The 19,781-nt window shown below is 38.4% G+C and overlaps 2 protein-coding genes across 2 annotated transcripts; one reads left to right on the forward strand and one right to left on the reverse strand.

The window, feature by feature from the left end:
- Positions 1–22: 22 nt before the first annotated feature.
- On the reverse strand, positions 23–9,660 carry LOC139949435 (protein archease-like). The gene is made up of 8 exons (XM_071947764.1): positions 9,305–9,660; positions 8,899–8,923; positions 8,285–8,295; positions 6,917–7,027; positions 6,649–6,731; positions 5,288–5,340; positions 2,603–2,639; positions 23–1,727 (listed from the first exon to the last, which is right to left on the reverse strand). The coding sequence occupies exons 1-8, from the start codon at positions 9,486–9,488 to the stop codon at positions 1,638–1,640; spliced, it is 594 nt and encodes a 197-aa protein (XP_071803865.1). The 5' UTR covers positions 9,489–9,660; the 3' UTR covers positions 23–1,637.
- Positions 9,661–10,033: 373 nt separating this feature from the next.
- Positions 10,034–19,700, forward strand: LOC139949985 (mitochondrial fission factor-like). Its single transcript, XM_071948597.1, has 6 exons — positions 10,034–10,172; positions 11,710–11,845; positions 13,336–13,468; positions 14,034–14,108; positions 15,110–15,239; positions 16,092–19,700. Exons 2-6 carry the CDS (start codon positions 11,726–11,728, stop codon positions 16,327–16,329), a joined length of 696 nt encoding a protein of 231 aa, XP_071804698.1. The 5' UTR covers positions 10,034–10,172; positions 11,710–11,725; the 3' UTR covers positions 16,330–19,700.
- Positions 19,701–19,781: the final 81 nt, after the last annotated feature.

Below are 19,781 nucleotides of genomic sequence, written 5' to 3' on the forward strand. Positions count from 1 at the left end.
ATCATTTCGTCTCTTTGCGTCTTTTTATTTTTACTACAAGATATATAATTATAAAATTTTTATTTAGCCTTAAATCAATTATAAAACAGTCTGTTTTTTTTTCTTTAAAATGTAAAATTATTTAAAACTTACATACAGAAAAGCCAACATAAAACAGGAAAATATAACCGTGCTATTTCAACCAAGTCTGTTAATCTAAATTGCTTTAACTATTTTACTTGACTTGAGGCATTGCATGGTGAGGTATCAATATATACTTGGTTTGCTATAACACTATGTGTGTATCTACTTGCCAGGTAGATTTTGTTCTTTTCAGAAGTGAAAAGTCGGCTGAAAAATCTGATAAATCTACTCCGCGGTAGTAGAATATAGCAAGACAGTTCTCTAACATGTCTAAGAACAAACTACCTGGCAAGTAGATACACACATGATGTTATGGCAAACCAAATATTTATATATATTTTACTTGTTTTGCAGAAACGCAGATGTAGTCTTTTGTTTGAATGATCTTCCCATCAAGGGAACACGGCAAACTGCCACAAGGGATATAAACACCAAGCTGGCAACAGCCAATCGCTCTAACAAACATTGGTTTAACGTCTATGATTATGAATTACACAAATCAAGAAATTGTGATTCATTAACTAGACGACAATATTTATTCTAGTCATTGTGATTCGAACCCACAACCTTGTGATTGCAAGTCCTGCAGTCTAACCACTTGATAACTTACAATGAAATGATATTTTTGTTCAGATGGCGTAATCCCACGATAATACCGAGAAGGCAACCTTTTTTTTGTGGGATGTCATCAAAGTGAACGTTAGCGTATGTGACCATGACTTGTACTACCCTCTAGTTTACGTCATATTTCGACTGAACAGGTGGCCACCAAGGTTTCTTAAAAGTGGAATGCACTTTAGCCGTAAGGTTAGCCTAAAACTCTCTGGCAAATATAAAAACGAGACTGCTACTCTGTGGGAAACTTCAGTCAGCAGCCAGCAACATCAAGAGAGCAGTAAAATGCTGCAAGAGCATGCACCATGACAAACATTTACTGACTAGTCTACCCTAAGGTCTAAAGACACTTCTGTTCCTGAGCAAGACACTTTGGTTCTCTCCACCCAGGGGTAAATGGGTACCTGTGAGGGCAGAGATGGTTCTTGTGTTTGATTTAGCTTAATAGCGCATATTTGTTGCACAGGCTGTATACACCCCAATGCAAGGAATGAATTGAATGGCCACGTGACCAGGGGTAATAATGTTGTAAGCTCTTTGAGCTGCCTCTCGGGTTCGTGTTAAGCGCGATATAAAAACTCATCATTATTATTATTAATCAATTGACTGAATGCTAATTGTGGCCTAGCGGTTAAGAACTGAGGTTAAGAGCACTGCACTCAAGCTCTGCTGTTCAGCAAAGTGCGGATAAAAATTACATGGTGCTATAAAAGGACAAGGTTTCATAAAACAAACGTAGTCCCACATCTTGCAGGAAATACTTTATGTAACAGCGCCAGGAGCGTCACTGAGTGGCGGATATGCGTGCTGAATAAGAAGCAACTACAGCGCCAAGAACGGATATGCATGCTGCAAAGAAGCAAGTATTATTATTATTTTTACTAATGTCGTTGCTCTCTTCAGATATCAATGATTACGTAGATGTCGTGAGTGTCTTTCTCTGAATGGACTTGCATATTGGAGTAGGTGATTGCTTTCACTTCTGTGCCCTGCAATACAAAAAGGAAACAACTTTTAACACAAACTTAAGCGACTAAAGCTAGTCATTGTACCAGACTTTATTCAAATCTAACTCGCAAATGCTTTATTTTTGACAGGGCAAGGGTACCAAACTACCAAGGCACTTTCTTCTTGGTCGAGGAGATTGTGAATTTCTACTGGAGTATTTTAACGGCACCAAGGCAATGACCGGGAGCATGGTGGCAATCGCCTTCGTTGCCTCCTTAAAGTACCAGCCGTCAATTTCACCAAACTATTCCTAACTTAGGACTGAGGACGAGTTAATTTCCGTATCCAAAGACGTTAGGACGCATTGAACCCATCCTCAGTTAAGACGGGTTACTGGTCCTAACTCGAAATAAGATTAATCCTAGCATTTCGTGAAATCGGCTGCAGGCCTGCAAATGGCACCTCTCTTTTGTATCACACCACTGAAGTGCAAATTTAAAAGTTGAGCAGATATTTCTGCTTAAATGGAAGGTACACGTTTGGTAATTACTCAAAACAAATATTAACTTAAAAACTGACTTGGTAACGAGCATTTGAGAGCTGATGAAAGTAGAAAACATTGTGGGAAACGACTCCCTCTGAAGTAACGTAGTTTTTGAGAAAGAAGTAATTTCTCACTAAAATAATAAAAGACGTCTAGCTAGAAGACTTTTATTCCTATCTGAAAGCACACAAATTCGTCCAACAAGGGTGTTTTTTTGTTCATCATTTTCTCGCAACTAATTCGCTGACCAGTTGAGCCCAAATTTGCACAGGCTTGTTATTTTATGCTTATGATGGGATACACCAAGTGAGAACACTGGTCTTTGACAATTACCAAACATGTACAGCGCCTTTAAAGACTTGTTAACTTTACCTGAGGATGCTTTGTCAAATCAAATGTTTCTCCGTGCCTGAAACAAAAAGATAAAAATAAACAATGTAAAAAAGACTCAAAAATCAAAACAATTAGGTCAAACACTGGCTGTTGGAGAATGGTTAGATTTACATCGTCCAAATTTGGGGGGTAAAAAAAAAAAAAAAAAAAATGTATGAATTTTTAGTTGCAAACAAAATTTGACAGAGAAAAAACCCCACTCCCAACGCTAAATGAAACGACAACACCTTTCTGTATGCTACATGTACATAGAAAGCACAAGATACCCGTTACTTCATAAAAAACATTTTGTATACCTGCTAATGTGAGATATTGTCTGGTGCTTGATAGTGATTTTCATATCTGGTTTGCGGTAACACTATGTGTGTATCTACTTGCCAGGTAGAGTTTGTTCTTAGAGAACTGTCTAGCTTTATTCTACTACGGCGGAGTAAATGTTCGAGGGTTCGGGAGACTTGCATTGAAACCTCACCATGTAATGCCTGCAAATCCTATATAATTTCATATTATCAAACTTTTCCCTAAGAAAATGTGATTTTTTTTCAAACTTTTTCATTTTGTGTCTCAAATGAAATTCTTCATTCATTCACTCATTTAGGTAGGGTCACAGATTCAAGAAGTCCATGAAAAACTTAGTTGGGGAGTAGCTCTGTAGCTGTTAAAATTGTCAACTATTTTCAGAAAGGATTCCCTTCGAAAGGTTTGGATAATCTGAGTAAAGGAATCATCTTTTCTCAGATTTCTGAGGGTTGGTGTCTAGTCATGAAAGCCGCAACCAAATGATGATGGATTCAAGGATCTTCTAAAAATACTGTCGGACAGTTTTGTCCTGTTTTCTCATCAAGTAGACATTGTATTCAGCTAAAACTTTCACAGGTGACTGTCATTGTATCTTTCTTGAGAATGTTGCCTTCAAATCAAGTTGTGTGCTTTCAGATGCTTGATTTCGAGGCCTCAGCCGAGGTCTCGATTTCAATTCAAAAATTTCAGTGAGAAATTACTTCTTTCTCAAAAACTACGTAACTTCAGAGGGAGCCGTTTCTCACAATGTTTTATACTATCAACAGCTCTCCAATGCTGGTTACTAAGTTAGTGTTTATGCTAACAATTATTTTGAGTAATTTACAAATAGTGTCCAGTGACTTTAAATAAACTTTTACCATCAACTATGACAAAAAAGCTGTGCCTAGAAGTGTTTCTACTCTCTACTCTTGACATTATGGGAATTTGTCCAACCTGTTTTTTTTTTCTGTTATATTTTTTTTATTTTAACAAATCCAAGACAAACAAGTGTAGAAACCAACACCCAGACGGTCTGACCCATATCTAGAGTAAATAGCAACCAAACAGTACGCCACCCGATATTTTTTGGGACTGCAAACTGCTCAGCAGGGTGTTCCCATTGATCTAAAATATCAACATTCTATTGTTATATTGTTAAAGGTGCCCCCCTTTAGGTATTAGGTCAGGGGCATCTCCACAACAAATACAGTTGGCATTCATTGTGTATTTTGACGTGTATTGGGAATTGTTTTCCACCCACATCCACAGCAGTATACTACATTCAAGGTTGGAAAATTCTACAACCCCCCCCCCAAAAAAAAAAAAAAATTAAAAAGTCCATAAAGTTGGACCAAAAACCCAAGGCAAGTCTGCATTTTTTTATGATACAAAGCAAAAAAAAAAAAGCAATATCCAGAAAAAGACCATAAAAATGGACCAAAAAAACCCAAGGCACGTCTGCATTTGTTTATGATACAAAGCATATGAACTATGCAAGTTCATTTGATTTTAAAAAGGTGTGGTCAAACATGAAGACTGGTATACACTCTAAAAATAAGCAGTTATAAAATGTTACTTGGTGAGTAGCCCCCACTGCAGCTTTTGGTGGTAACCAAATACTGAGAAAGGATTGCCTTTGAAGTAAAAATGAATTGGCGAATTTTTCACTCAAAAACATTTCAAACAGAGAAATAGTTTGTAAGATTTCTGTGGGTTGGTGTCCTTTTCTGAATGGTGCTGCCAGAGATAAAGTTGGTACCCGCTATCATCTTGCTAAACTTGGACGGATTTTCATTCTTGTGAAACTTTCACCCAGTGAGTTTTATTGTATCTTTTCTTTATCGCTTTGCCAATAAATAACGTTGACAAAAAAACAATCTATGCCCCTACCTTTAAAGACACTGGACACTATTGGTAATTGTCAAAAACCAGTCTTCTCACTTGGGATCTCAACATGCATAAAATAACAAACCTGTGAAAATTTGAGCTCGATTGGTAGTTGGAACAGCGAGATAACTATGAAAGAAAAAAACACCCTTGTCACACGAAGTTGTGTGCTTTCAGATGCTTGATTTCGAGACCTCAAGTTCTAAACTTGAGGTCTCAAAAGCAAATCCGTGAAAAATTACTTCTTTCTCGAAAACTACATTACTTCAGAGGGAGCTGTTTCTCACAATGTTTTATACTATCAACCTCTCCCCATTACTCGTTACCAAGAAAGGTTTTATGCTAATAAATATTTTGAGTAATTACTAATAGTGTCCACTTTCTTTAAATCAGAATTAAACAATCTTTTAAAAAAAAACAGTGAAAAGGAAAAAGAGAAGAAAGAAAAAAATAAGCCAGAGAGTGGTGTTTTTTTCACTAAAAGAGTTTACTTACCCTGTGGCTTTTATCTTAAAGTTCTCTAAATCTAGTTCATCAATTGTTACTTCCTGCAAAAATAATAAGCAATAAAACATCAGTGCCTGGGTAAAACGCACCCCGTGGAAAACCTGCTAAACGTGGGCTGTTTGGATTTTTTGTATTATCCACTAAACTCAGGCAACACCAAGGAATGAATGGGGGTTAGGGTTTAGGGTAGTGAGAGGTGTAGTTGGTTTGATGGTTAGAGTTCAGGGTGGTGAGGGTCGTTTGGTTACAGGGTTCATGGTGGTGACGGTTGGTTGGGGTTATTTTATTATACACTAAACTCAGGCAACACCAAGGAATGATGAATGGGGATTAGGGTTCAGGGTAGTGAGAGGTTCAGTTGGTTTGATGGTTAGGGTTCAGGGTGGTGAGGGTCGTTTGGTTACAGGGTTCATGGTGGTGAGGGTTGGTTGTTTGGGGTTCAGGGTATGCAGGGTGGTGAGGGTTTGGTTAGGGTTGGTTGGTTTCAGGGTGGTTAGGGGTTAGGGTTCAGGGTGGTGAGAGGGTTGGTTGGTTTTATGGTTCTTGCTTCAGCATGGTGAGGGTAATTGGTTACAGGGGTCATGGTTGTGAGGGTTGGTTGGTTGGGGTTCAGGGTATGCAGGGTGTGAGGGTTTGGTTAGGGTTGGTTGGTATCCAGGGTGGTTAGGGGTTAGGGTTCAGGGTGGTGAGAGGGTTGGTTGGTTTCATGGTTCTTGGTTCAGGGTGGTGTAGGTAATTGGTTACAGGGTTCATGGTGGTGAGGGTTGGTTGGTTCGGGTTCAGGGTATGCAGGGTATGCAGGGTGGTGAGGGGTTGGTTAGGGTTGGTTGGTTTCAGGGTGGTTAGGGGTTGGTGTTGAGGGTGGTTAGACGGTTGGTTTGATGGTTCTTGGTTCAGGGCGGTGAGGGTAATTGGTTACAGGGTTCATGGTGGTGAGGGTTGGTTGGTTCGGGTTCAGGGTATGCAGGGTGGTGAGGGGTTGGTTAGGGTTGGTTGGTATCCAGGGTGGTTAGGGTTCAGGGTGGTGAGAGGGTTGGTTGGTTTAGAGTTCAGGGTAATGAAGCTTTAGTTAGGGTTGGTTGGTTAGAGTTTAGGGTGGTTGGGTTTGGTTAGGAATAGTTAATTAGGGTTCAGCGTGTTGAGAGTTGGTTGGTTTAGAGTTCAGGAGGGTGAAGCTTTAGTTAGGGTTGATTGGTTAGTGTTCAGGGTGGTTAGGGTTGGCTGTTAGGGTCAGGATGGTGAGGATTGGTTGGTTAGGGTTGGTTCATTGTAGTGTTCAGGGTTGTAAGGGTTTAGGGTGGTGAGGGTTGTTGGTTAGGATTTCAAAATAGAAACATGGCCATACTTACTCTAGGAATAAAAAATGGGTCAGCTGAAAATACAAACAGGAACTCATCCAAATAATGATAGAGTAACGACAGCATGTCATCTCCTGAAAAAAATATAGAAAATAAAAAGTTTCCACACTAATGCCTTCCTTTGCTTGGTTTATCATTTTTACAACAAAGATTCATCAAAATACTATGACCAAACTGTACTGATGATACATTATCAGCAAAATATGAACAAGTTTTAAATGATTAAAAAACATAAAAAAAAAAAGAATCAGATACTCACCTTCCGCTTCTATTGTAACTGTTGTCAGTTTGTCTACTTTGCTGATTTCTGTCATGTAAGCAAACATTGCTAACGCAACATACTCAAAAGACTCCTTTAACGTGTCGCCCCCTGAGAAAGATACAGTTAAGGCAAATACAAATGTCTACAAACATTAATGTGGAAATGTGGCTTTAAAAAGCCCTTTTCACACTAGTCTATTTCTTGGGGGCAACCCTGGGGAATAACAGCCGGCACTTTCAAGGTCGGTTTATAGTCGGTCGCGCGATTAGCGCGATGGAAATCTTGACACGGGACAAAGTTGATAGTCATCACCACTGAGGCCTAAAAACCGTGTCTTTTTTTGATCACGCGTCAAGATTTCCATCGCCCGACCGTCGCGCGACCGACTATAAACCGGTCTTCACACTTAGATCTCTTTACCCCTGATCTACCCCGGCAAATGGGGGAATGGCCACCCCTGCTCTGGAGTAGGGTTAAGTGGTAAAACCCTAGGGTGTCTAGAAAGCTGCAGCCCAAACCCCATTGAATAGGGACCTAGGTGGGGACAGTGTGAAAATGCATTAACCACGCATGGAGTAAAAAACTCCCAGGCCTTCCCAGGGCCCAATTTCATAGAGCTGACTAAGCACACAAATTTGCTTAGCATGAAATTTCTTCCTTGATAAAAACAGGATTACCAGCCAAGCTTCCATTTGTTGCATGTTGCTTCTTACTCGTATTCAGCTGGTGTTTGCTTGTCCTGAAAATCGCGTGGAAATTTGGTTGGCATTCCTGTTTTTTAATCAATGGAGAAATTTCATGCTAAGCAATTTTTTGTGCTTAGCAGCACTATGAAATTGGGCCCAGAACTGTAATCTACTGGGATGAGAGATACAGTGTTGAAAGGGCCAGTAAGTGTTCCAGCCGATTGAATAGACACAAATTTTCAAACTTTGTATTTTCTAGAGTTCTGTAAAGTTGACTGCATTTCTGTTGGTTGCAAAAAACCAGGTGACCTAAAAATACTCTTTTGACATTGTGTGAAAGGTTAATTTTGTGACCAAAACCAAGTCAGGTAAGCCAATTTTGAACATGTGTGTATTGGCTGAACCCATTGTTCCCACTGAAGACAAAATGAACATTAAGTGGTAATTTATAGCTAATCTTGGTGTTAACCATTCTTTCAGAGAAATATTTCCATCATCTGAAACATCATCTGTTGAGAAAACAGTTTGAGGACCCTACATTGTACATCACTAAAAGTGTTGTTTGTGACTGCCATGAGACTGAACAAAATTCTTAAAGATTTTCCCACAAACTTCATTACTTTCTGAGTTCATTATTAAAATGTTGTGTCTTTTAAATCAATCTACTTCAAAAGGATACATGAATGCAACCTACAAAACAAACAAAAATAAAAAGTTGGTTAATAAAAGTTGTCAACCAAATATCAATATGTTGAAAAATGTACGTTTATAATACAAAATGTGGTGAATTAAAGTAAACTCTCCGCTTCACTTTTTATCAACTAGCCTACTCATTCAAAAAGTCAACTGTGTGGTATTTATATTCTATTTTCCAGGCACTGTACATTTCTTTTTGACAAGATTGATGCTTATTTAGCTTTCACTTCACATCAATAGGCTCTTCTACTATTTTCAAATCAACAGTTAAAAACTGTCAGTGTCACATTTCAGCCAGGCTTTTTAAAAAAAAAAATTTTAAAATCATATTGCATTATGTATTTCTTTTGTAAAGCTTGTTAACGATTGTAAATAATGTCACAATTCAGCAGTATGCTGCGATGACATTTTAAATAAATAAACCATTTTAAAAATCCATTAAAAATATATATAATAATAATGCTCCACAAAATAATGACCCTAAAAGAATGAACTGAATGAGTTCCTCTCACAGGCTCTTGTAACATCAACAAAAAAGGCTAGAAAAGTTTACCGTTCATTTGTTTTAATTAAATGGAACTGTTTTGGATTACTTACTGTACATCTGCAGTGTGGTCAAGAACTGATGGAAGAAACAGATAAATAGTGATTAGACTTGAATCAGGATTGTTTTGTAATGTGCTGATAATCCTGAAAATGTGATATTATATTGGCCCAAATTTAGTTCATCTTGCAGTTTTTCTTGGTCAAAGATAATAAGTAAATTATGTCACATTTCACATGAAACCATTGTCATTATGACTGTTTTGTCTTCATATAAAGTTATTGTTTTTAATAAACTATCTTATCCATCAATTTTTTAAATTAATTTTTTAACAGTAGTAAATCATTTCATTTTTGCACCATAATAAATGGTATTTGGGACAAACCTGCCTGACACTCCCTAATTAGCTGGAAATATTTAATCAAGGAAAAAAACACAATATGTGCCATTTAAACTCACACTCAAATTTGGATCCCTCTGGTATATCCTGCCATATATCCTGCCAGTCGTCCGCCCCGCCGGCGGCCTCCTCGCCCTCCTCGCCTTCCGCGTAGTCCACGCCGTCCTGTGGCTCTTTCTCCCCGGGAGATCTGGGACTACCGCTTGGGTCAATCCCCGGAGTTTCTGCAACTTCTTCTGCCATGCTGTTTAGTAGTGTTTACGACTTTTATTATTGAAATAACTTTGTCCTAAACTTGATGAATATCTAGGTTAATGAGGAACACTTAACATTACAGCATTTCGCATAAATTGAGTGGAATTACAGTACACTGTCAGTGTAGACTTTGTGTTGTTTTACTTTCACGATCTAGCATTACGTGCGCATTGTAGAAATGGTGCAATCATCCACCACACATGCGTTTTATTTTGTACGCGTAGTCTCGCGACTCCAGCCGTTTTCTTAAGAATCAAAATCTAAACTTGTTGGAAATTCGGTTTGGCGAGTTTTAACATGTTAAATTGTAATTTTTAGTGTAATTAAAGTCAGGGGGAAATACTTTAGAAACAACAAAGGGTAACAAATAGGTGCATTTAGGGGTTTAAAATCATTTTGCGCTCAGCCCACTATACTGAGGGTGACGGCCGTTTGTAGCAGTTGACCGAAACTAAACATTTAGGCCCAACACGAATAATTATTTACTTTAACCTCAACTTGGTACCCATCACCATTTGACCTCTCAACTTTCTCAGAGTGCTAGCAGAGAATGTTGATTGCTGATGTCAACATTTCCGTAAACGTCCACGATTGCCTTAAATAATTTCTCTGAAGTTTCAGCAGCTGCGTAAGTTTTGGAGATTATATAGGCGTACCTGTAGACCATACGAAGTAAGTTTGTTTCCTCTAATGTTCCTTCAAGAACAGCTAAAACTAAAGGGTTGTCATTTCATTTAATTTATACTCGTCGTCATCGACCTTATGATTTTTGAGAGCATTCTCGGATTTGCTCAATAGTGCGTTGCACAATTTTGAGATTGAGCAAAACGTCAAAGGGAGACTTTACACACACTGGGCGCAATTGTCGAATTTGCGTAAGTTATGAATTGTAGGTAGCTCGAGTTTGTTATTTTGGGGCGTGTTTTTGCCGGGGGGGGGGGGGTGTCGTTATTTAAATAAAAATGGATCTCCAGTGATCTGATGAAACTTACTCCTAAGTTTCTGCATACAGCCTACGTACTGAGCAAACTGGATGGATTAAACTTTCGGTATAGTGCCACAACATTTTTACTAGGATAAATTTCCGTATGGCGCCACCCCTTTTTCACTCATTTTTACAAAAAGGGATATCTCCTTGAGGTAAATTAGATACTATATTATTTCATATCGAAGAAATTAGTAGTGGCGCCATACAGAAACTTTTCCCATTTTTTTTTGACCCATTTAAAAAGAAAAGAAAAAAAAAGGACACTTGCAGTATCGATTTGCCGTGTGACAAAAGCCCTCGCCTTCGGCTCGGGTCTTTATCACACGGCAAATACAGTCTATTCAAAGACCATATTTATCAGAATTTATTACAGTCTGCAGTTAATCTAAGAAATTTTTCTCTTCACCTAAAGGAACATTACAGAATTGGTTTTTTCTAACAAAACAGTTGCTGGCAGTGTAAGCACTCGATGTAATCCACAATATACAAAAACTGACAAACCTGTTGAAGTTTTAGATCGATCGGCCATCTGGGTCACGAGAGAATAGTGAAAAATCAATTATAAATTTTGCATTGCATTGATGCCAAAATAAAAATTAATAAAATGTTCACTGAGCGATAAACTTAGGCTCGCAACTCTTCCGCGTTTCCACGGAATTCCGCGTTTAAAAATAAGTGATCTTCGACGCTAAAATAATTGTTTTTATTTAATATTTTTTAGCCTAGTTTATGCCTGTCAACAATAATGTACAACTACAATAATATAAAGTAAGCCTAGTACATTCTAACAATGCATCTGGTGACCTGATGCACCTTAGAGCATAATAAACCTCAACATTTTCTAGGGTACCATTTTTTTTTTTTTTCAACAGGCAGTTGCTTGCCTGTAAACTCCGAAAGCGAAGTTAGATTATTTATTTCTCATCAAATATGACATTTTAGACAGAAATATTTCAAGGGATGTTTTCAACTATCCTTGATCATTAGACTGTGTAAGTTTTATGTATCTGTGATCTTCACGATTTTTGTTTTTAACCAATTCTGTATAAACGTTCCTTTAATTTTTTAACAAACCTTTTCCCATATTGGCACGCAATAGAACCCCAAATAGCAGCCACATCAGGTGATCTATCGAGTGACCCTGATCACTGCATTTTTAAATACAGCCATGTTCATAATGAATAATAATCTTGATTTACTTTTTTTGTTTGTTATTTCCAGGCAAATCAGTGGCGTCATGGGGAGTAAAGACCCCATGGGTACCGACATAAAATACCAGATGGAACAAGAAATGGATGAGTTACAGCAGATGCATTATAGCACAGAGTTCAGTACTGACATCAATAGTAAAATGCAGGTAACTATAATAAACAAAATCAAAACTGTCTGTCTGTCAACTCAAGTTTTGAATGACAGATCTCTACAGTCCCCTACACATCTAAATCTATGATAATTCTGGTCGAAGCCTGTTCAGCAATTGGATGAAAGGAGGGGAGAAGGCAATGAAGAAGTTTCAGTTTTAGATGTGAGAGGAAAACCCCAGAGAACTATTTTAGGGAAAACCCACACAGTCAGGTAGGGACTGAAAACTCAATCCACATACTGAAGTGCCCCCGGTTGGATTTCGAACTGAGGCAGAAACCACTACGTTGTGTATGCCTACTTTTAGAACCATTTACCATAGTAATTATGCTTGTGAATATTTTCACAGAACTTGGGTGAGTACTGAATATACAGTACTAACACACATCGGTATATATGGGTAAAAACCAAAATTAATTTTATTTTAAGGTTCATTCTTTTTTTCATCTTGACTATGGCAGAATGAACTTCATAGTTCTAGCAGTAGTGTATGCCAGCGTGCAATATATTGTCACAATTCTGGGGTGGGGTATGGCTCTTAAAGGCAGGGGACACTATTGGTAATTACTCAAAATAACTATTAGCATAAAACCTTTCTTGGTGACGAGTAACGGGGAGAGGTTGATGGTATAAAACATTGTGAGAAAAGGCTCCCTCAAGTAACGTAGTTTTCGAGAAAGAAGTAATTCTCCACGAATTTGATTTCAAGACCTCAGATTTAGAACTTGAGGTCTCGAAATCAACCATCTTAACGCACACAACTTCGTGTGACAAGGGTGTTTTTTTCTTTCATTATTATCTCGCAACTTCGATGACCAATTGAGCTCAAATTTTCACAGGTTTATTATTTTATGCATATATGTTGAGTATACACAAACTGTGAAGGCTAGTCTTTGACAATTACCAATAGTGTCCACTGCCTTTAACAGCATCCAAGCTGCCACTCTGGAATCTGAAGTCACAGGGGGAAAGAGGAAACCTAGAGGGATTTCCTTAAACTCCACTAGACTGGACCAATGACGCACATAAAATGAATGAACTGTTTTAAACAGAGGGTTCTCTTTAACCGCTAAGAATTAACCAGGGCCCAATTTCATAGAGCTGCTCAGCACAAAAATTTGCTTAGCATGAAATTTTCTTCCTTGATAAAAACAGGATTACCAACCAAATTTTAACGTGATTTTCAGGATGAGCAAACAACAGTAACAAGGAATACCAGTAACAAGGAATATGCAACAAATTAAAATTTGGTTGGTAATCCTGTTTTTATCAAGTAATAATATTCATGCTTAGCAAATTTTTGTGCTTAGCAGCTCTTTGAAATTGGGCCCAGTGTGTATGTACATAGCGCCCTCTCTTGACTTAAAAATGTGGCCAAGAAATGAAATCTGTCTACCGGTACATGTGTAGATCTTTTTCCAATGACCAAATAATAATTCCAGAAGAATGCATCACTCTGTTTTGATTGGATTTCCCCATGTCTAGATTCCAACCAGATTAAGCATGGGCCAACCCAGCGCAGACGATTCCTACGCAGATTCGGAAGAGTTAAATTTGGATTATATGACCAACAGTCCGGCCCACGCCATGAACGTACCAGAAAGAATCATGATTGCAGGTAAGATCCATAAAGCTGCCTTAAGGCATCGTTCTTGCGCTGTGACGGAACAGTCGGTATCAAGCAGAAAATTAGCTCTCTCTCTCTCTTTAAAGGGGAGGTACACGCTTGGTAACAAGGGTGTTTTTTTCTTTCATCATTTTATCGCAACTTTGATAACCAATTGAGCCCAAATTTTCACAGGCTTGTTATTTTATGCATATGATGGGATACAACAAGTGAGAACACTGGTGTTTGACAATTACCAAACATGTACACTGCCTTTAAGTTACTCTTTTTTTTTAAACTTATAAAAAATTCAATTGGGATACATTTTTCTAAACTCCCTGTGGAGTGTTTAAACAAATTTTGTTCGCTGAGCAAAAATTTAATGAGAAGCAGTAGTCAGAGGGTGCGTTACATAGTAACATCAGGCCTGATTCTTAACTGTTTACTGATGAGGTGTCTTTTGAACTTTCCTAGTGGAAACTTAAATTTCCCTTGTGTGATTTACGCATGAATTGATAAGAGAAAATTGAACTATTTTTTTCTCTGACATTTTGTTTTCCTTTCTCTATCATAACAGGATCAGATACACACTTTGGATCAAGAAAAACACCCAGGCATCTGGATCTTGAAGAAATGACGCCGTTCCCCACAGGTTAGATTTCCTCTAAATAATCCCTTAAAAAATAAGGGGCTTCAAGTTCAAACTGAGTTTGGTGATGCACTAATTTTCTGATAAAAGTAGTCCTTCTGAAACAGGCATGGTATTCTTCCTTTTTGAAGGGACATGTTGCCTTGGATCGTTCGAGTTGGTCTATGAAAAGTGTTTGTGAAATGCATGTTAGAAAGATGTTTTAAAAGTAGAGAATAATGATCCACAAAAATATGCCTCGAAATTGCGTGGTTTCCTTTTATTTTGCAAACTAACATGGTCGGCCATTATGGCGCGCATATTTCTTGATGTATAAGGAAATCCATGAGTTTTTTTTGTGTGGATCATACTTTTAAAACATCTTTCCAACCATAGCCCAACTCGCCCGAACCAATACAATACAATACACTAACTCACCCGATCCAAGGCAAAGTGTCCCTTTAAATCTGATATCCTATTGTTTTGCCCTTGGAAAAATCAGACAAACTGTGATTAAGTAGCCTGAAACATTAAGCTCTACACAGTATGAACAAGTAGGTCAACCCTTATTACATGAATTTTCTGTGAAACACAGCTTCAACTAGTTTTACTAGTCATCCTCAGAATGAGGCACCACCAGTCGGTTGGTGGCGCTGTTTCCTGTTTGGCCGATTGTGTCCTCCCCCGGGGTGGAACTTGGGGTATGAGGGGGTCCCATACAATTGTATGTGTGAAAGTTCGTACCCTCCCAATCGGCAAAACCACAATCCAGTGGCCGTAAATGACGAGAGTATTGGCTGTGTTTCATAGAGTTTTTTAAAAATATTTTGCCAGCCTGATGAACTTCTTTCATGATATAGGTCAACCCTTGCAGTCAATAGGACTAAATATCATGCATGATGAACGGGTATTCTTAAAAAAACTATAACTTTTTCATCCCCAAAATGTGAATAATCACCATTAAGTATCAGTATGGTATCATTAAATTTGTTTAACCTGATTTATTTGTCTGCGTCTTTTCTCAGCTGACACAGTTGTCGGACTCACCACCCCTCCCCACACACTGAAAATGGATGATGTAAGATTCCCTACAGTTGGTGACCAGAGCGTGTTGAAGCCAGACGAGCACAGTGCTAATTATCGAGTTGGGCAAAAGTAAGATCTCAAAAATAAATGCCTCTGGTGTTTCCGATCAGCAGAGTGTGGGTTTGAGTCCCAGTCATGACACTTTGTCCTTAAGCAAGACACTTTAGGTCCTGTGTGTTCAGCACGTAAAAGAACACAGTTACATTTGCCTTTAAGAGAAGGGGTTTGGGGGTGTTTCTGGCAGCATCTTGAATTGTATCTAATAATAATAATAATACGCGGTTTTTATATAGCACTTTTTCACGGGGTGTTTCAAAGCGCTTCCGACATTATTACCCCTGGTCACTGGGCCTTAAATCATTCCTTAAACCATCTCAGCTCCCTAGGGAGTATACAGCCTATGCGACAATTATATGCGCTACATGGCTTAACCAATCACAAGAACCATCTCTGCCCTCACAGGTACCCATTTACCCCTGGGTGGAGAGAAGCAATTATAGTTAAGTGTCTTGCTCAGGGACACAAGTGTCTCGACCTGGATTCGAACCCACACTCTGCTGAACAGAAGCATCAGAGCTTGAGTTCGGTGCTCTTATCCACTCGGCCACGACACCCCATCTAAGACCTTTCGTGCACTAATGAAAAGCAAAACAATTATGAAAAAAATTAGTTATAGCCCAAAGCGCCCAATCTGAAGGCCCTTTGAAACCACGTTAAATACAATCCCAGTGTAATATAAGAACAATGTGCTCTTCTACCGTCGATGGTTTAAGGAATTATTTAAGGCTGAGTGACCAGAGGTAATAATTTGAAGCGCTTTTGGACACCCTTGGTGTGTGAATAAGCGCCATGTAAAAATTGAATATTATTAATATTATTATTAATATTATTATCTCTTTAAATCTTTTGTTTTCTCCTCAGTGGCCTCAACGAAACACCCTTGGGCTCCTCCAAGCTCCAACACAACTCCTCCATGATAGAAAGTGGCCCCACCCTCGACGTGCAGGCACTACAGCGTCATCTTCATCTCCTGACTAGGAAAGTAGCCATCATGGAGAACGATAACATCCGACGTGATCGCAGGGAGTTGCTCTTCTGCGCTCTCGGTGCAATATACATGGTCTACAAGGGTCTGCGAGTTTTCTCTCGTATGCTGTAATTTTAAGTGTGCTAAGAAATATTGAGACCTTTTTATTCACACTATTCTATAGACCGCATTGAATATGACATCACTACTCATATATCTGCCCTACAACGTGGCGTCTGTAAGTGTGTGCGTGTGTGTGCGCGTACATGTGCCCTAGAAATCGTACCGGGAACGCTGCGTGTTGCGTGCTTCTTTGATGTACGCCTTTAGACACGCATACGGTTTGCCCTACAAGATGGCGACTTTCATAGCAACGAAGGGGTTATTCAATACGGTCTATTCCCGTGTGGTTGTCCCAGGGGCAGGTCTGTATGCTTTGTTTTTTGAAAGGGAATGTGCACAAGGCATTTTCTTCTTGTTAAAGTGCGCCCTATGAGGAAACTGTACATTTCTACTTGAGCATTTTAAGAGCACCAAGGCAATGACCAAGGGGCATCGAGGCAATCGCCTTTGTTGCCTACTGTGAAGAATCGGGCCTGCAGGACATAAATGGCCGGCCTATTGACACTATGATCATTTTACGCCCAGTCTTCCCCCAGTCTGTCCTGGCAAATGGGCATACCCCGGGGGAATAGCCTCTCCTGCTCCGGAGTAGAGGTGAGCGGTAAAACCCTGGGGTCTTCTTTAAAAGTGCAAACAGAACCCCGTGGAATAGGGACCAGTGTGAAAGTGCGCTGCGTAACCGTGGGGGTAAGAGAAGTCCCTGGGCCTTTCTCGGGGGTAAGAGATACAGGGTGAGAAGGGCTTTAGACTTTTGGTTTGTATTTTTAATCTCCCTCCATGCCTTTCTCTAGGCTTTTTGATGGGCTCTGTCTCCAGTTACAGACTTTGTGGTAGGGCTTCGGGTTTTATTTATGTCAAGTCATAATATCCTGCAGATTTGGGCCCAATTTCATGGTTCTGCTGACCAAGGAAAACTGCACTTAAGGCTCATAAAATTGTGTAAGCACAGAATTTCGCAGAAAGCAAAACCATAAAATTGAGCTCGGCTCTGTTATGATTTTGAATGGCTGTGGGTGTTTCGTTTGGCGCATTCTGTTATCTTGGTCTGAACAATTCCAATTTCAATTTCATAATACTGTTAACCCTTACCTGCCTGTTCTTGTTGAACACACAAACGCTTTAGCGTCTATCTTATCATTATCGCCTAGGCTTCAGGTTATTATTATTATTATTTTTTTAAAAGACAGTGGACACTATTGGTAATTGTCAAAGCCTAGTCTTCAAAGTTGGTGTATCTCAACACATGCATAAAATAACAAACCTGTGAAAATTTGAGCTCAATCGGTCGTCGAAGTCGCGAGATAATAATGAAAGAAAAAAACACCCTTGTCACACTAAGTTGTGTGCTTTCTGATGCTTGATTTAGAGACCTCGAATTCTAAACTTGAGGTCTCGAAATCAAATTCGTGGAAAATTACTTCTTTCTCAAAAGTTATGTCACTTCAGAGGGAGCTGTTTCTCACAATGTTTTATACCATCAACCTCTCCCCATTACTAGTAATCAACAAAGGAGTTCTAACAATGTTAGCTTCTTGGATTTTACCTTGAAAGATGTGTCAATGTTCTGGCACGTTTAACATCACTTGGACAAATAATCTATATAGAATTATGTGTAGAAATCTAATATGACAGTTCTGTGTAAAAAAGGCAGTAATTAATGGCCAATCTTGTGAAAGAGTAAAATATGTTTAGTAAATCTAAATTCTTAGGTTCAAGTTGATGTTTTATTATTACGATAATCATTATCTTCTCGGCTGTTGTATCTTAAATGGTCCTTTTTGTAGGACACAAATCACAATGTCCACTTGTTTACATTAAACTCTCACAGTTTGAAAGTAATGATGATGGAAAGCCACCCTTAAAATATTACTTGCTGACGTGCTGTAGTTTTTGAGAGATGAGTAAAACAAGTCACAAAAATAATTTTAGTCTCTAAAGACGAAAATTGTTTTAGCTTGTATTTAAAACGTATTTTCGCCTCTTTTTTTAACTCATTCTCAAAAACTACAGCATCTCAGTGTGATTTCACAATACAAATCACTGTATACTCCACGGCAGTACAGTTAATTACATCCTATAAGCTAAAGTAGTAGTCCAGTCTATTTTCTATACCATTCGCCCTGGTAGTAGTTAAAAAGCAGGACAGTTCTTTTTAGAACTGAGACGTCTCCCAAACCTCCGATTATCTACTCCGCGGCAGTAGAATATAGCAAGACAGTTCTCTAAGAACAAACTCTACCTGGCAGTAATAATGTATTTAAAACATTTTACAGTTTTGTTTAAAACCAGTATAATTTTCACTCAGCTTTTGTGCTGGTTGAAAATTGTGAAGATTTCATAAAATTATGGCGAAATTCCTTAAAAGTGTATTATTCCTACTCTGTAATAAAACATAATCAATTAATTTGCATTTTTATCATTTTTATTCATTGTTTCTTTTTGTTGATTAAAGGAACGTTACAGAATTGGTAAGAAACAAAAATTGTGAAGATCACAGATTTACGTAAAACTTACACTGTCTAATGATGATGATAGGAGAAAACATCCCTTGAAATATTTCTGTCTGAAATTTCATATTTTATGAGCAATAAATAATCTAATTTCGCGTTTGGAGTTTATCGCTCAGTGAGCGTTTTGTTCATTTTTGTTTTGGCATCGATGCAATGCAAAATTTGTAGTAGTTTTTTTACTATTCTCTCGTGACCCAGATGGCCGATCGATCTCAAACTTCTACAGGTTTGTCAGTTGATGTATATGGTTGATTACATAAAGTGCTTACACTGACAACAACTCTCTTTTCTAGCAAAACCAATTCTGTAATGTTCCTTTAAACAAAATAAGGGCATCCTGTAGACCCTGCAATAATGGGATGGATTTGCACTGATTCCCTTGTCAACTGGATAATCTTTGATAAGATAGATTGATACAAATGGTTTATTTCTTACAAAGCCAAAGCCAAAAAAAAGAAGAAAATCAGGATCAATATTATGGACACTTGGCATAGATAAGTCTAGCCAACCTTGTTGAGCTGTAAATGGCTCCGCTTATAACATCGGTCTCCATTAATGGCGACAGTGATGAGACCGATGTTAAAAGCGGAGCCATTTACAGCGCAACAAGGTGGGCTAAGATAAGTCTTACTGGGGCAAGGTAGTTTTTAGGTAGGCACTTGTACTTGACATGATTGACAAGAGGCACTGCACACTCAAATTAAAATAACTGCTTTTGAAAAATTAGTATCAATGGCTCCAGCTTAAATAGCCAATTATTGTCAGATCAGAATAGGTATTTCTTTTCGGTTTTTATAAAAGGCTATATTGAAGGTTCCATAATATAATTTTCTAGTAAAAAGTGGTTTTCATGTATGACTATAATTGGTTCAGGCGTTTGGGACTACAAGCTCTATGTTTCCTGTTGAAGGGGAACAATTATTCAGTTTCACTAGGGAAAAAACTGTCAAA

This window comes from Asterias amurensis, chromosome 17, assembly GCF_032118995.1.
Source record: "Asterias amurensis chromosome 17, ASM3211899v1".
In the NCBI taxonomy this organism is placed as follows: Eukaryota; Metazoa; Echinodermata; class Asteroidea; order Forcipulatida; family Asteriidae; genus Asterias; species Asterias amurensis.

Excerpts from the sequence above, each read along its gene's own strand:
- LOC139949435 (XM_071947764.1), bottom strand. The coding sequence starts at position 9,488 with ATGGCAGAAGAAGTTGCAGAAACTCCGGGGATTGACCCAAGCGGTAGT. Across the intron at positions 6,732-6,916 it reads AGTTACAATAGAAGCGGAAG|GAGATGACATGCTGTCGTTA; the intron begins GTGAGTATCTGA and ends TATTTTTTTCAG. Across the intron at positions 5,341-6,648 it reads ACCCATTTTTTATTCCTAGA|GAAGTAACAATTGATGAACT; the intron begins GTAAGTATGGCC and ends TTATTTTTGCAG.
- LOC139949985 (XM_071948597.1), top strand. The coding sequence starts at position 11,726 with ATGGGGAGTAAAGACCCCATGGGTACCGACATAAAATACCAGATGGAA. Across the intron at positions 14,109-15,109 it reads AATGACGCCGTTCCCCACAG|CTGACACAGTTGTCGGACTC; the intron begins GTTAGATTTCCT and ends GTCTTTTCTCAG. Across the intron at positions 15,240-16,091 it reads AATTATCGAGTTGGGCAAAA|TGGCCTCAACGAAACACCCT; the intron begins GTAAGATCTCAA and ends TTTTCTCCTCAG.